Consider the following 18,805-nt stretch of genomic DNA (forward strand, 5'->3'; position numbering starts at 1 on the left):
AATATCGACGATCACGTATTTTTATTAGAAGGATAGAAGTTTTGTAGTTGTGACAAATGTTCTTTTCAAGGAACGCCTCACAAAAAGGCCAACATATAGGAAAAAGTTCGAAACTTGTGTATATTTTATTCATATTGAGTGCTATTAGAAATTATCCTCGGAGTCGGAGTCGAAACAAAAATGGCTCGACTCCAAAACGTTGGTAGTCACACGTAAAAGGTTTGCCGTAAAGGAAATTGAGTTTTTGCGAAATTGATTGTAGGGAAGCTCTATTCTTCCCGCTCTCTACCAAACACTCAATATATTTTACGGCAAACTTTATACGTCCAAGAGAAACGACATAATTTGACAGACCAGGCGACACGATGGTTATGCCTGTGACTCTTGCCGCTAATTCTGAAAGGGGCGTCCTCATTGACGGTGCAAAACTTAGAGCTCTGTCCCAAATAATCAATTTACTTTACCGAAACATTTGTACGAGTGACTGATTTCTTTTACCGGCTTACATTCCATACTGCATGAAAAAATACGATCGCTGTATAAGCCTTATACGACGAGCATAAGCCCGAAACAAAACAGCAATCGACAGAACATGCTGTTGACACGTTCAAAAACAACGTTTTTGAGTTGTTTCAATAGGAGTAGAAAAAGTGTTTGAACAATTGGTTTGATCGCGTGCAGAAGTGTTTAAATTAATAAACAGTGATTTGAAACGACTGATTTCATTTCAACAACGACAATATTTGGTTAAATTTCTGCCTAGGTTTCTCGGATTTCATTGTATTACCTTTGTACTCACATGTATTTGTAAAACAAATCGAAAATAGAGGACATATAGTACATATGATGAAAATAGAGGACAAATAGAGTACGTTGAAAATATAGAGTACGGACACCTAAAATAGAGTACTGTCCTCTATAATAGAGTACGGTTGGTCACCGTAGGTATAGCCCTTATATACTCGTAAGGGTGCCCCAATTAAGATTTTTTAAAGATCTTAGTCACAATTGGTTGTTAATTGGAATAGAAATAGATTAGGAAATTTACTCTCAAAAAACTATCCAGGTATATACGGGTTTTATAGCACGGTTACACTACAGCTTTTTGCCGGGTTAACCCACCTCATGAGGATTTATTGCTTAATCTGGTCAAATCTGACCAGATTTGCCATACAAAAATTAAATCCTCTCATGACTGGGTTTATTTTAAATCCGGCACAAATCCACCAAAAATACAGAGTTGTATTCGGTATTTGTGCAAAAAAATCCAACTCTACTCAAAAAGTACCAAAAGTTGCAACTGTTTTCGCAACAGAGTTAGTCGTGTTTTACACGTTTACGATTGGTCGCATGAGATTTTATGAAGTTAATAAATTTAAGGTTTTTTGAAAATCATAAAATTATTTATTTTTTTACATTAGACACTTTTTTAACAAAAAGTACGCTTGATACCATGATACAAAAATGTATCCCTGTGTGTAAAATATACAAATATACCAAAGAGGGGACGATATCTCATACGAGAAATTGTAAAAGTGTAAAACACGACTTTATTAGTTATTTTGTATGTATACGTAAACAAACATCAGCTGACAGTTTAAATCCTCGAAAAGCTAAGTGTAATCAACAAAGATTAACCCACTGGATCTATTAAACCCAGTGGGTTAACCTTCAATAGTGTAACCGGGGTATTAGTCTATCCGTTCTTTCCCAATTGTATGTATTTCGAGGGTTTTTTTTTGTAAAATTTTCCGAGATCAACTATCCTCTGTGTGTTGCCAGAGAATAGTTAAGTTATTCTGCTCCTGCAAGGAATAGTACTTTTATAAAGGAAAGGATACTAATTGTTCCTATTCACTTCAATGCAGTTCGTGGTGGAGGGTATAAAAAGTTTGGACGGGCCTAATTTAACGCCGTTCTTACTTGTTTTTTTAAGTCATAAGTAAGACATTTGTCCATCCCATGACCTCTTACAACAGGATAATAAATATGCCACACTTAAATTTCATATCATACCGAATTTCCAAAAAAAAAGCTTCCTATTATAAACTACTGATCTCGTACCAGTAAAAGTTATCCTATTTTGCAGAGATGCCAAATTTGGGCATACGTTCCTCGTATTGGGCAATGGAAAAAGAAAAATTTTCAGTTATTCCTGCAAAAAATTTTATAATTTGCACTACTGGATTACGAACTTTCCGTATGGAACACTTGAGCATTTTACGGACACTATAAACATTTGCGGTATTCCTTCAAACCCGACAACACATAATGCATTTATAAAAATAATCTTAACATTTAATGGTAGTAATGTGTATGACAAGCGGCAAAGATGTTGTTCACGTCTTATAGACCCCAACACATTCTTACTAGTATTCACCTATCTCAATATGCATTTGTGCCAAGGAAGTGTATGTGTACTAAATGAGATACTATAGCCTATTAGCATAATTACTGGAGCATTAACGTGCACAACATTCGGCCGTCAAGTAGCTCTGTGTGGAAGATACAGCGAATAGAGCATTCTCGAAATTGCCTTGTACATACATATATTCATAAGCCCTATGAATTTGTTACAGACATAGTAATGGGGTCTACTGTTAACAGGATATAAAACACAAGTAAGCGACAAAGTTATAATGGAGTAAATAATGAAGTTTAAAATGGTATTGAAGGCATTTATTACGGATTGATTTACATGCATAGATGTTTATCATTAGTTTCGACAGAAAATATATAAAGATGTATAGTATAATAAGTGGTTATACCTATATTATGAATGAACAAGTAAGAAAGGCGTCAAGTTCGGCTGGGACGAACTTTCTATACCCTCCACCACGAGTTGTATTGAAGTAAAATGGATCAATTAGTTTCTTTTCGTTTGTGAAATTACTAAGCTCTTCCGACACGCTAACTGAAAGATATTCTTTTAACCAAGGTTTAATACAAATGAGACACCGATATTTTCTACACATTCAGAATCTCATGTTTCATTTGTACGATGCCTGTACAACCTTCAAACTACGTAAAATCTGGAGATGCCTTCATATTGGGAATATACCTAAATAGGAACCTATATTGATCAATTTCTGCGTTAAGGATTTCTACACATTGAGACTCCGAAATACCAAGTTACAGTCACTACAGTAGACAAATTTTTAAATCGAACGGTATAGAGTACCCTCAAATCATAGAACCCGCTATACCTCTTCCATGGGGGCTATATTTAACCGCACTTCTATACCCACAATTCTCTGTACGTATGTTCAATGCCCATATCGAATGCTAAATACCAAATTTCAGTATTTTCTGTAGGATGATGTGGATATGTGGTGGAAATTGTGCAGTCCTAAAGAAGACTTAAAATACCAATTCGGTGTGAAAATGAGGCTAAAACCTTAACAATGCCGAAAATCGGGAGCTACCGTTCTATGGGGGCTACATCAAAACGTGGACCTGTACTGACAAATTTCTGAGAGAAAGTTTTGCAGTCCCATAGAAGACTATATATAAATTTTTAGCCATTTCGTTGTGATAATGAAGTTCAAAATACCCAAATTTCTAGAAGACGAAGTTTGGTATTACCAAGGAAGACTAAATACCAATTTTAAGCCATTTCTGTAAGATAACCTTCAAAATACCGAAAATCGGAAGGCATCGTTCTATGGGGACTATTCCAAAAATGGACCTGTAATGAAAAATTCCTGAGGGAAAGTTGTGTAGTCCCAAAGAAGGCTTAATGACAATTTTCAGCTATTTCGGTATGATAATGAGAATAAACCCTTCAAAGTGTCAAAAATCGGAAGGTACCGTCCTATGGGGCCTGTATCAAAACGTGGACCTATATAATTAATTTTTGGTAGAAATGTTTTGTAGCCTCCGGGCGTTTTAAGGAATTTTGAAAGTATTAGTCCCACTTTACCACCGAATTGGTTGCAATTTGGTATTTTGGGTTTCTAGAGGCTAAAAAGCATTTATAGCAATCATTGTTTACATAAGTCCACGTTCTGGTATACCCCCCATATTGCGTCATTTTAAGGAGAACAGATTTTCACTGGGAGTTACAATGTCGGAAATAAATAAAATGCGGTCAAAAAATTCATATTTTCATGGTTCGGATATTATGTGAATCTAATAATGTCCAAAGTATAGATCGAAACAAGTAAATATAAGTTTACCCCTAGATATAAGACATTGAAAGACAAAGCAATTGAGTTTTTCCGTTATTATGCACTCTTAATATGGGGAAATTTATTTTCTGTCCATCTCTTTTTTAATGGTCACTTTTTATGCCTCTTATACTTTACAGTTCAAAAGTATATATATTCTACCACATTTCTGCGGGTCCATTGCCATACTGAGTTATTCATTGAGGATTTAAATTTATCTACAGATTTTATCTGTAATCTTTCCTTTCTCTAACGGACTTTGTCGGATTTTCACCCCAATCGAACCGATTTCAATAACATTTGGCAAATTTATTTCTGGATCAAATTCCGTATCACATTCTAAATTTCATTGAAATTGGGCCGCCATTAAGATCGGGCGGAGCATCACATACATGAAATCGACCGAAAAAATATATGGGAGCTATATCCGAATCTGAACCGATTCTTACCAAATTAAATAGCGTTCGTCCTTTTGCCAAAAACATTCGTTTAGTAGTTTCAATTTGAAAAATATTTTTTGTTGTATTTTTTGTTGTTTTATCAGCTATTTAATAAAAAATAGAAAAAATTGCCCAGTGGTCTTGGATGGAATTTTTAACAATGATTGTACTCTTCGATTTTGTTGATTTTTTTTTGTTTTTGTATTAAACTACGATCAATTACAAAAACGTTAAGTCCTGTTTGGAAGTGGGTTCCTAATGATTTTTTTTTCTTAATTTGTTAAAATTTGTCAATTCAATTTTTTCTTTACACCAGTGTAAAACATTTGTTATTTATCTTATTTTTACTTATCGTATTTTATAGATCGTACTTTAATACAAAAAAGGTCAAGAAAATCGAAGAGTACAATCATTGTTAAAAATTTCACCCAAGCCCACTGTGCAAGTTTTTTCAACATTTTTATAAAATAGCTGATAAAACAGCAAAAGATACAAACAATTAGACCAATCAAAATCAAATTGGACCAATATTATAGAGTTTATGAGTATTTCTTTGAATATAGTTTTTACAGAATTCTACTTTTTCTCTGGAACCATTAGTCAAAATAATCTGAAAATATACTAAAATTTTTTGCTGATGACTGAATTTTTTGCAGCAATACCCCCAGCAAAAATTCGGATCCGTTAGTCATTACTTAAATTACTCCTTAAAAAGTTATAAGTACGGTGGCACAGAGCTAGTGTGTCCGACTACAAATCAGAGTGTTGTGTGTTCAACGCTCACCGCCGGCCGGGTACTTTTTGTTAAAAAACCAATGAACACTTGGTGGTGCACATGTAAACATTGAAACAACCCTTAATGTCCGTGTGCGTGGCCTAGTATGTATTGTGTTCAGTTACAAAGCAGAAGTTCGTGTGTTCAAATCCAGTAAGGGGCGAAATAAAATACAAATATGAAGTGTGTTGAAATTGAAAACAAATTCCACCTAAACTGTTCTAAAAAAAATCATATAGTTTACTTTTCAACTTCCAGTGGCCGTAGAATAACTGGTTATTCTAGTGATCATAGAATAACTAGTAATTCATAATAAATAATGGGTTAGTAGGGGGATTTTTAAGTAGTTACGGCTGCCAAAAATCCCTTACAAAACCCATTATTTTGTGTGGATTTTTTTGCTGGGCCACAGCAAAAAATAACCGAAATCAAAAACCACTTTTTGAAAAAGTGTCCGATTTCACTCCCTTCAATTTTGCAAGATTTGAGAAATGCCATTTTAAAAATGACACAACTTATAATCCGAAGTCTAATTACAAATTATTTTACAGTGAATTATTGCTTCTCGCTGTAAATTACGACATAAACAAATTTGTTCTTCATAAAAGAGGTAAGAATAAAAACTTTCAAAATGTTCATATTTATTACATTAATTATGAATATAAAAAAAAATTGGTAATATAAAATTTTAAATTATTCTTTATGTTAGAGCACGTCATGTAAGTTGTCATTTAATTTAAAGTTTAACTTAGCGAACTTTGAGAAAAATACTCTTCAAAGAAATGACAATTTTCTAAATTAACAAATCCATTTAAATTAAAAGTTGCCTTATTTATGAACGAATTGTGGGTAAAGTAAGCAATTTTTTTACAGAAACCCACTAATCTCCCTCCTTATTGCAGACAACCTATAAAGAAGATTTGCTTTTGTGATGCTTTTGTGAGTCAAACATCAATCAGTGTAGAATTGGGAGCTAAGAAGCAGGCCAGCTGTTCAATAACAAAGGACACTATAAAATATGGGATATTTTGACCTTTCTTTTACAGAATCGGGAAACAATTCTTTTGAGACGATTCGCGCATTGTTTACGGCTTTTTATTTTATTTTTTTCTTCCCTCTTGTTTAATATGAAATGGGCAAACGAACGCATTAATTATAAAAGTGCTCTCTTGTTTTCTTTTCTTTTTACAGATTGCAGACGAGACCTTTATAAGCAGCTATAAGACAAAAAGGGTACTCGACCCCACTACGCCTTTAAAATAAAAAAAAAACAACAAAGGAATACAAAAAACGCTTCAGACAAAACCCGATAAGAGCACACCACAAAAGGGAAATAACAAAAACTCAAAAAACACGAAACATAAAGGACGAACAAAGCAAATAACAATTTCGAAGAAACTAAAGCTCGTCTTGAGGCAACAATTGCTGAATTCTTTTTTGTCCACTTTTCCCAACGAGTTGGAAAACAAATACAAAACAATAGAAAATTACTTTCAGTGCAGAATATTTGCGAGTAAGAAATAAAAGGTTATCGAAGAAAAGGATTCGGAAGCCAGTGAAAAGGGTTATAAGTTATCCGCGGCAATATTGATAATACGAGGAACAGCAATGGGTTTTAATGCTCTTGCTGTTCTTGTACTGATATGCGGTGTGGTATGTGCCAGTGTCGTCTATGCCTACCCACCCACTTACTCAGATGAACCACCTGTAGTCAACGGCAATGGAGATGGTGGCGATGACAGAGGCGGTGGTGGTGGAGGTTATACGATACCTCAGTTCCATCACGGTTACGCTCAACTGATTCAACAACATTATCAAACATATAACAAGCCCTCTGCAACACTCTCTACCGTTTCAAAGAAAACAACCTTAACAACAGGCGCGGCAAACCCAGCTGCAATTTCAACACAAACGTCAGCAGACAAACCAACACTTGAACCTGCTTTCGTTTACAGCGCCCAAGTGCCAGCCCACATTGAACCGGAAGCCATGAAGAAGGTGGTCAATGCTGTTAAGCTTGCCAGTTCCACGGTAGCAGCATCCGCAGCTAACCATCCACCATCAACGTCATCGTATCAGACAAGCAGCTATGGTATAAACACATACCAAGAAATGAATCCTAATGACAATGTCGGCCAGTATGGCGACTTGTCAAATAAACACAATGTCGGTTCCAGGTGAGTAAATTACACAAACCAGTCCACTGCCGCTGTGTTACTGCAGCAACTACAATTACAAATACTTGTACCAAAACATAATTTGGGAAAGTGGTTTCCTCCCACCGTACTTTTCTCTCAGCCAAATCCAAGTCACCGTTTAACATTGACCTCCCATAACAACCAACAACGTTGAAGAATACTGCTTTTTCATTTTGAATAATTAACATTAAATTGTAATTTTTCCTAGCACAACCCCTGGACGAAAAGCATCATCCTTGGTTTTTATTCATTTGATGTCTTACATAGTCAACCTTTTAATTAAATTGATTTTGAAACAAAGGACAGCTTATCATTCGTGTCTCTGTTTAGAAGCGCAAGATTTTTCACTGAAGCAATTAACATTGGTTTATTGTTAGATTTTTTGTTTGAGAAATCATTACTCCCTTAATTTATATCCTTTTTATAGTCCGTTCATCTTTGTATTTTGACTAATGTTGTCATCATTCATTAGATTGATAAAATCTCAAATAGAACATTTACCGAATTGAAGTGGAACACCAGCAATACTCGTGATAGCAATGACAAACATCCACACGTACTATTTATTTTTTAACCTATGTATTTATTATTTAATGGTATTAAATTATTGAATTATTATTGAAAAATAGTTTCTCTCCCGGAAAAATCTTTATTTTTTTAAATATGCAGGGAAACAATTTAAAAATAATCAGAAGTCCTTGCTGACCCTCAGTTCAGCAATGTCAAAAACATTATTTTTAGATTCTTTTTCGCATGTGATCATAGATCTCTCAGTAATTTTAAAAATAAATTATATCGTTGTTTAGCAATGTTAGGGCTAGTATCTAGTATAAATTTGCAGATCGATCCAAGACTAGGTTTTGAATTGGACTAAAGAGCTTGTGGAGAAGTTTCATGATTAAGTCAATTATACCACTGACAAAATGAAATGCGTCACCGTTTACATGAATAAAACCCCCCTCCTTCATATGTTATAAAACAAATGAGCAAAGACTATAGTCGGGAGTCCCGACTCGCGACAGAGCATAAGCTTTTTACGGTTAAACATTTCTTTTATGATTTTAAAGGCTAGTTTTTCATGTTTAATGTTTTTCTTCAATGTGGTGTGATGCAATTATATTATAGTTTTTAATTGACAATAAAAAGGCGATCACAAAAAAAATTTAAAAATTGAATATTGGGATAGCTTAGCCTTTTTCTATATGTTTTATATTTGATCACTGTCGACAATGTACTTGGTGCTGATTTAAAACTTTACTGGTCTTATCGATTAAGCGGTTATATGTTTATAAAACACTAAATAGAAGCAGAGTATTTGTCATTAACATTAAAGTTTGAAAATATTAAAATTGTGATAGTTTGCGCCCTATTGCAATAACTCAGATACTTGACCATCATCACCAACACATTGATTTAAAGCTCAGACGGTCTACTCTCATTATCAGGTTTTATAATATATCCACCAGAGGCGCAGATATCCGGCATGGAAATAAAATTTCACAAATTTGGATACCCGAGTGTCTTTTTCGTTATCAATAGTATTTGAGCACTTATTGTAACAAAATTTGGATCAATTTAAAAAAATGGAAAAATGGCATATACGGTTATTATAGACTACTAGCATAAGCCCGCTACTTCGTTAGCGAAAAGCTCACATTAATATAAAAGAGGATGTAAACAGATTTTTTTTAACCGTTCATATTTTGGACATTAAAAAGAAAAATATGAAAATTTTGTTCAAATTATAAAATTCGATTTCTAACCTGCCTAGTACTAATGGTACAAACATAATACTTATGGCGGAATTCTGTAACACGATTCGAATCCAAATTCGTTCGTATTAATACCAAACACATCATCAGTGACACTCATTCCAAATTTCAGAATCACAATTGTATCCTTTCACCCTATACCAAATTTAGTGATTTTTGCAAATTTATAGTACCGATATCAAAAGCAAACCTCCTTATCTTAACCCTACGCACCAGCAGTGATCAGAATTTCAGCTTTATCCTTTCATCCAATTTGTACAAAATTTAGTACCATTTATTACTTTCCGTACGCTTATAGTACTTATAGAACCAAAACGACCCCATTATATCAACATCACCATGTTACCAAATTTCGGAATTCCATATATATTTCATTCCAGTACATTTGGTACGCTTGTAGTTCCAATTTTCTCCTCATATCAACCCCACAAATCACCTGTGACCATAATGCAAAACTTTAGGATTCCAGTTCTATACCTTCATTGAATACCAAAATTATTCCAAATTTAGTACCATTTAGCACTTTTCGTACACTTATAGTATGCATTCACACAATTTCAGAATTCCAGAAAGACCCAGTACCAAATTTTGTACAATTTATTACTTTCGTACCTTTATAGTACACATTTTCATAACCACCTCCATATTTCAAACCCACACACTAACGTTGTATTGGGTGTTCCATATAGTACGTTTCGTAATAATATACCTAGTACATATTTCAAAAACTTGCCCTACAGCCAAAACAAAATATGGTACCATTTAGTACCTTTCGTACACATAAGTACGAATTTCCAAAACTACCTCCATATCCCAATTCTACACTCCAACAGTAATCTTCATTCCAAATTTCAGGATTCCAGCTCAATCCGTTCCTCCAAATCCAAATTGTACCAAATTTAGTACCATTTCGTGCTTTTCGTACTCATAAGTGCAAATTTTTAAAACCTTTGAACAATTATACTTCGTATGGGATGCTCTCTGCATCCAACAGACTGCCGCACCTAGTCTGTATATGAAGTAATAAGATGAAGCAGTCGGTCTGGTTTAGTTGAGTGGTTGTAAGGCACTGATTTATTCAAAATATTTACAAGTTACTTGCTAGTTAACAAAATATTTCTTAACCAAACTACAATCTTTAATTCTTATCTATGAATGAAAAGGGTCATAAAACCTAAAACGCGACCGCTCGCAATTGCAACAAGAAATGCACACACAACGCTAGTGATAACAGCTACCGCTGCATGTGAGATCTTAAACACTATCTTCTATTTAATGTGTTCACGAAATATGGAAACATAATTTACCATTTATGATAAGAACTCATAATGGTAATAAAATATTTATTTACTTAGGCTGCTGGAAATTCTAGTGGAAGATTTATTATTAATTATCAGATTTTCCAGCGCCTCGATATGAACAGAAAAAATGTACAAAAGTTATTTGTACAACCTCCATGTCTCAATCCTACACTCCAACAGCAGTCTTAATTCCAAATTTCAGGTTTCCAGCTATATTCACCCAAATCCAAATTTAGTACAATTTAGTACACTCAAGTATGATTTTCCAAAACACTCCCCATATCTAATCCTAAAATGTAACAGTAATCTTAATTCCAAATTTGAACTTTATCCGTTCAACCAAATCCAAATTGTTCAAAATGTAGTACTTTTCGTACCCATAAGTACGAATTTCCGAAACTACCTCCATATCTCAAACCTAAACTCCAACAGTAATCCTAATTCCAAACTTTAGGATTCCAGCTCTATCCGTTAACCCAAATCCAATTTGTACCAAATTTAGTACCATTTAGTTCACATAAGTACGAATTTCCAAACCTACCTGCGTATTTCAATCCTGTGGGATTATCAGAATCCTAAATTATAGGATTTCAGCTTTATCCGTTGATCTAAATCCAATTTGTACCATATTTAGTACCGTTTAGTACTTTTCGTACACATAAATAGGAATTTCCAAAACAATCAAAATCCTTCACTCCAACACTAATCTAAGTTCCAAGTTTAAGGATTTCAGCTCTATCCGTTCACCCAAATCCAATTTGTACCAAATTTAGTACCATTTAGTACTTATCGTATACATAAGTACAAATTTCCAAAACTAACTGCAGACATCTATCCTAAACTCCAATAGCAATCATAATTCCAAATTTCAGGGTTTTAGCCCTATTGTACCAAATTTAGTACTTTTAGTACACATAAGTACGAACTTCCAAACCTACCTCCGTATGTCAATCGTTTAGGGTAATCATTCGTTGATGCAAATCCAATTTGTACCAAACTTAGTACCATTTAGTACTTTTCGTATATATATGTAAGTACGAATTTCCAAAACTACCTCCTTACACCTATTTTACACCCCAACAGCAATCATAGTTCCAAATTTTAGGTTTCCAGCTCTATCCGTCCACTCAAATACAGTTTGTACCAAATTTAGTACTTTTCGCATACATAAGTACACTCCAACAGCAATCATAGTTCCAAATTTTAGGATTCCATAGTACCATTTAGTACATAAGTACAAATTTCCCAAACCATTTCGTAATATCAACGCCACTTCCAAACCTTGATTCCCATACCAAATTTCAAGATTCTAGATATCCGTTCAATTGGTACTAAATTTAGTAACTTTTAGTACTTTTCGTACACTTATAGGTCGAATTTCCAAAAACCCTTTTCTAACTCTCCATCAGTGACCCTCATTCCAAATTTCACAATTTTTGCTCTATCGATTCGCCTACTACAAAGGTACCATATTTAGTACCTTTTGGTACTTTTCGTACCCTTCTGGTCGGACGTTCTAAAAATCCAACATTATCTGACGCCTTCGGACCAAGAGGGGACCCTTAGAAAAAATTTCACGTTTCTAATTTCAGCCGTTTGGTCTGGGCGTTGATTAATCAATCAGCCAGTCAGTGAGTTAATCACTTTACTCTTTTATTTGTATAAATTTGTATATAATTGTTTTTCAGATAACGAAGATATCTGAAAAACTACGTTGGCCTATTTTGCATCACTGCGGTGAGAATTTCTACTTTCATTGTTGGGCTTTGCTTTTTGAAGGCCCCTAACCGGAGCTGTGATATTCCTCATTACACTTCAAATCCCAAAAATGAAAAATTGGGTTGAATTAGCGACTATTTCGATATCTCCGTTGTTTGACCACCTACGCCAACTTACTTAACAATAGTAAAGGTGATATTACTTTCTCCCATTGAGAGTCTTTGCTTTTGGAATACCCATACTACAAGCGGAGATATTCGCATAAGATTAAAACGTTGACTTTTTCTCCACAAAAGTTATTTGGCCTTTCCGTCCCCGGAAAATTACCCGACCATCACCAAATGAATAGGCTACTTTCTCTTTGGGACCCCCATCAGCCACGAAAATTTCGTGACGATCCGATTAAAATTGTGACCTGTACCGTGATTGCAAGTTTTAGATGGACAGACGGACACTAGGGTTATGACTTTTTTACAACCTCATATCACATATCATACTTTGATTAGCTTTTACCTAAGATTAGATAAAATCTTAATTATAAAGCGTATCTATAAAAAAACTTCCGCAAAAAATGATTTCAAATTTTGTATTTATCTGCACTTTGGAGTTGCTGTTAGCAGATATATAACTCAAAACAAGCCTTAGATCCACACTACATGACCAAAATAACATATCCTTTCATTTTTCACTAATGTTATCATCATATCATTAAATATATATAATTTTATATCATATATAATTTTATTTATTATATCAATTTATGGTTCATGCGTGACATTTTTCAATATTTTAATGGAATAAAAGTTATTTTAGTTGTTACTAGGCATAGTATTTATTCACAAAAATAGAAGTTGAAAGTGTTTTGTACGGAAGGTTTTTCAATATTTGAATATTTATTTTATTTTTAGTGAACTACCAAATTTTGTGAACTAGAACCTTTAACGGCCGCTTTACTTCTGTACCCGTCCCGTCCAGCCCGTCGTAAAAACAAACGTATTGCATTATCTGTGAAATACAGAGCTCCGATTTGCTCGTTTTTACTCGCGAGTAAAATGTACTCGCGAGTGGGAGTGCTCGAAGAGTACGAGTTCCAAAAGAACTTTACTCTCCATTCTTTCGTTTTGTTTGGGAGCACTCGCGAGTTCTCTTGGTTTAAAAATAAGAGTGCGAGTGAAAATACTCGAAAGGTTCAGAGGATGTTGTTCCGCAGTTCGAAGGTGGGTGGTCGAAGGTCCAGAGGAGGTTGTTCCGGAGTTCGGAGGAGGGTGGTTGGAGGTCCAGTGGAGGTTGTTCCGAAGTTCGGAGTAGGGTGGTCGGAGGTCCAGAGGAGGTTGTTACGAAGTTCGGAAGAGGTGGTCGGAGGTCCAGAGGAGGTTGTTCCGAAGTTCGGAAAAGGGTGGTCGGAAGTCCAGAGGAGGTTGTTCCGAAGTTCGGAAAAGGGTGGTTGGAGGTCCAGATGAGGTTGTTCAGAAGTTCGGAGGAGGGTGGTCGGAGGTCCAGAGGAGGTTGGTCCGAAGTTCAGAGGAGGGTGGTTGGAGGTTCAGAGGAATGAGTTCGGAGTTCCGAACAACCTCCGACCACCCTCCTCCGAACTTCGGAACAACCTCCTCTGGACCTCCGACCACCCTTCTCCGAACTTCGGAACAACTTCCTCTCGACCTCCGACCACCCTCCTCCGAACTTCGGAACAACTTCATTTGGACCTCCGACCACCCTCCTCCGAACTTCGGAACAACCTTCTCTGAACCTCCGAACAACTTGCTCTTTCCATATTCAGTCCACATGAACAAAACCTATTCGCTACTACACACGCAACAACACACAAACGACAAAAATATTTTTTTCACTCGATTTTACTCTTCGAGTAAACTCGTACTCTATTTCGATCATTTTCAATCCCAATCGTTTTTTTTCTTGCAAAACTCGTACTTGCAAACACTTTTCACTCGCGAGTAAAAACGAGCAAGTCTGAAATATGCTTCGCGAGTGACGAGTAAAAATAAAGTATACTCGATTTATTTTTTCTACTCGCGCGAGTACTCCCGCTCGAACTAGCTCGAATTTCACTCGCGAGTAGAATTCGAGCTAGTATTTCGGAGCTCTGGTCCCATACCCCCTATTTACTAGAGTTGTGTCGTTCATGAACGAACCGGCTCAAAGGAACGACTCCGTGAAAAGAACGAACGAATCCGTATCCAGCTCATTCGTTTATATCGTTCATTTAGATCTCTAATGGTCAAGACATTGCTGCTTACAAAACAAAACCACCACCAATAGCTTTGCACACTAGGGTTATGACTTTTTGACATTTTTCCTCAAAAATGATTTCCTGTAGCAGGGATGAATGAACTTTTGCCTATTAATCACTATCCCAGCAAAATTTTCGATGCCAAAGATGACATTCAATCATGGGTGCAAGTGATCTAGCATGTCATCTTTTTAGCATCTTCATCGATGAATTTTATATGAGCGTGGACCCCAAAAGATGACGTTCTTTTCTGGATCCTAAGCATGTCATTTTAACCAATGCGTTGACATGTCATTTCCACCAATGCTTTGGCATGTCATTTCCACCAATGATTTGACATGTCATTTTCACCAATGCTTTGACACGTCATTTTCACCCATGCTTTGACATGTCATTTTAACCAATGCTTTGGCATGTCATTTTCACCAACCCCTTGGCATGAAATTTTCATGTCTTGTTTGGAAAATGGAAATGCTGTATTGAAATATGGTTTTCATGAAAAACAAAACTCTTTATTAATTCAAACGAATTCATGAAATAGCTACAATTAATTTATAAGTTTAGTTTTTCAAAAGTTTACATCCAAAATTGCAATGTAATCACCACCGCTGCAACGCAAAAGATTACTTCCTCCGTTCTCCGCAACTGATATTCTTTCATCTTACAAAAGGTTTTTTCAATTATCTTCCCATCACCAGTTCAGATTTCAACATGGACTCCAAATGCACTCCTTTAAGTATTTTTATTTCGTAAATTACTTTTATTTTATAATTTTGTTATTTTATAACAACATTTTGGTAATTTATACTCTTTTGTTTAGTGACGGAAATATGTAGGGATCTACAACCCGGCTTGCTTTAGGGATCTCTAAGAACAAAATGTAACGAACGGGGAGGAGAGACTTTTTATGGAAAATACCATTTATGCTTAATTAATTTATTTTTAATTGTTTCTTTCCAAAAGTAGTTTCTTCTTTATTTTCAGATTCTTGTTCCTTTTCGTTTCGGACTTTTTTTTCAAATTCCAAGAAGCGAGATTTGATTGATTTCATTCTATGTCAGATTTAGAACAGACAAGGGAACTTTTAAAATAGCAATGTGTGCAGTCCGATTCTATTTTTAGCTCGATGGTTGGGACTTCATATAATACCAATTGTTTAGAAGTTTTAGTTGTTTGATATGCAGGAAATGTAAGACAACATCACGACGACAGTTCTAACAACTTTGGTCTGTTCCAGAAACTGCAAGAATCTACTTATTTTTACTACGATAACAATTTTTCCTTTATGTTATCGGAAAAAATAGTAAAAATTAGTAGATTTTTGTAGTACTGGAACATACCAAAATGAAAATAAACAGGTGTGTAAATAAAAACACAAACTTCATCTCTATTGGATCGATGGAATGGGTACAAATGCTGATGAAAAGATCGGATCTTTCACGACTTCCTTTGCATTGGTTCAAATCCTAATGAAAAGATCGGATCTTTCACGACTTCCTTTGAACCAATGCAAAAGATGACATGAAATCACGTCATCGCAAAGAACCCCTTCCGTCAAATTTTGCTGGGATGCTATCGTTTATTCCATTGAAATATAAAAAAGTTCACGCACAAATCGATTTTAAAAAAATAATTTTTTGAAAAAATATATGAAATGAAAAAAAAATTTTTTTGCAAAAAATTATATTTTGTTGCACGAATGAATAAATATAAGCCTACTAATAACTATAATAACGTTTATTTCATTCAAATATTAAAAAAGTCGCGAAAAAAGTCACTGAAAAAATTTTAAATTTTTTGTTTTTTGTTAAAAAATTATATTTTTGAATAAAAGCGTTTACGACATTTTTACGATTCTCAGAATTGAAGAAAAATAGTGAGAAATAAATTTTATGCCATTTTAATTATCTCATGTGGCTCTAAAGTTTATTTTCAATTATATATCTGTTTTCAGTGACTTCAAAAAATTGTCCATAATTTTGATAAATTCAAATTTTAAAATCATTTTGTGCGTGAGGTTTTTTCGCCGAATCACCTTATAATTAAGATTTTATGTAATCTTATGGCAAAACTCATCACGCTATGATACAGGGATATGAGGTTGTAAAAAAGTCATAACCCTATTGCACACACACAAGCAAGCAAGAAAAACAAATGCATATGGTTGCAGAGTTGTGTCGTTATTTTACATCGTACGTTTAAATTTTGAGCAAAATCATCTCGTTCAGTTGGCTCCGCTCGTTCTTTTTTGCTTATCTCGTTCTTTTTACTATTCTCGTTCTTAAAGCGCTTGTTTTTTCTAGTTTTTAAGTTGAACGTGTGTTAATGTTCGCTCTATCTATCCCTTACGATGAAAACATTTCGCTTTTTCTTGTTAACATCATTGCGTTGGTGAATTAAAAAATAAATATCTTGTGTATGTAGTGTTTTTTTAGTTATAAATTAAAAATATATTGAAATTATATTCAAATAAAAATTAGCTTTTCTATATTGAATGGAAAGAAACATTTTTGGATTATTTTTAAGACTGATAAAACGACTATTGAATATTGATGCAGATAACTAACGATATTCACAAGAAATGATGGACTGAAATGTTTTATTCAAAGAAAAAGAGTCAAAGAACGAAATGAAAGATCCGGATCTTTTTGGTGAACGGAATGAAAAAGATCGATCCGCTCAATGAACGAGAGTGCCCAATACTACTATTAAACCATGCAAGTAACTTGCCGACAGTTGTGTATACATATTATAGTGGAAACATGTGTAAGTCTATTGGTATTTTTATACCCTCCACCATAGGATGGGGGTATATTAAGTTTGTCACTACGTTTGTAACTACTCGAAATAATCATTGTAGACCCCACAAAGTATATATATTCTTGATCAGCGTGCAATTCTACATCGATATAGCCATGTCCGTCCGTCTGTCCGTCTGTCCGTCTGTGGAAATCACTCTAGCGTCCGAACGGATTGACGTAGGTTGATGAAATTTTGGGAAAATATGTTTTATTTACGTAGGACTTTTGGTATTGAAAGCGGGCTATGTAGGTCCACGCTTTCGTATAGCCCCCATACAAAATGACGCGTGACGCGTCGTCGTTTTAAGGAATTTTTAAGATATTTGGCCCATTTTACCACCGAATTGGTTGTAATTTGGTACTTTGTGTCTCCAGAGGCCAAAAAATATTCCTACCAAAGTTGGGTTATATAGGTCCACGTTTTGGTATAGCCCCCATATAAGGCCCCATATAAAGTACGCGTCATTTTAATATATTTTGAATGTATTAGACCCATTTGACCACAGAATTGGTTGTAATTTGGTATTTTGTGTCTTCAGAGGCCAAAAAATATTCCTACCAAAGTTGGGTTATATAGGTCCACGTTTTGGTATAGCCCCCATATAAGGCCCCATATAAAGTACGCGTCATTTTAATATATTTTGAATGTATTAGACCCATTTGACCAAAGAATCGGTTGTAACTTTGTATTTTGTGTTTCCAGAGGCTAAGAAACATTTCTACCATAAAATGTTTATATAGGTCCACGTGTTGATATAGCCCCCATAATACAATATCTCCCGATTTTCGATATTTTGAACGTTTTAGCCTCATTATCACATCGATATGGCTGAAATTTGGTATTTAGTCTTCTTTAGGCGTATAAAACTTTCCCCCAGAAATTTGTAGGTATAGGTCCACGCCATCATATAGCCCCCATAGAACCGTACCTTCCGAATTTCGGTATTTTGAAGGTTGTGGCCACATTAATCCACCGAAATGGCTGAAATTTGTGGTGGAGGGTATAAAAAGTTCGGCCCGACCGAACTTAACGCTTTTCTTACTTGTTTGAACTGCCACTTGCATGTGTAAACGGGGGTTAAATTCCCTATAGATCAGTGCCGAGAAGCCATTTGTCGCTGGTTACGAATATTTTCGGCAATTCACACACACGACCCGAACGCAAAGAAAGAGCGTGCAAGGGAGAACAAAAGTCTTTTGTTTTTGTTTTGTACCTTCCCAGCTAAATTTTTTTTTCCGAATTCTTTGCGAATTCGGTCAGAATCTCTGCACAAGTTGCCGATTCTGATTTTTTTTTATTCTTTATTGTTCAGAAATTAATAACAATTCATAAGTTTATAGATCCCACGAAGCTAACCTTAGCTTGTCTGTGGGTAATACAT

The 18,805-nt window shown here is 35.0% G+C and overlaps 1 protein-coding gene across 1 annotated transcript in view; it reads left to right on the forward strand.

The window, feature by feature from the left end:
- Positions 1 to 18,805, forward strand: part of LOC141405235 (uncharacterized) — a 206,862-nt gene that overhangs the window by 159,666 nt on the left and 28,391 nt on the right. Inside the window, exon 6 of the mRNA XM_073989332.1 lies at positions 6,576 to 7,561. Coding sequence (XP_073845433.1) covers positions 6,993 to 7,561 — 569 coding nt within the window. The 5' untranslated portion in view covers positions 6,576 to 6,992. The remainder of the gene's footprint in view (positions 1 to 6,575; positions 7,562 to 18,805) is intronic.

Source organism: Musca autumnalis, unplaced genomic scaffold (genome assembly GCF_047663935.1).
Source record: "Musca autumnalis isolate F117 unplaced genomic scaffold, ASM4766393v1 scaffold_5, whole genome shotgun sequence".
Taxonomy (NCBI): Eukaryota; Metazoa; Arthropoda; class Insecta; order Diptera; family Muscidae; genus Musca; species Musca autumnalis.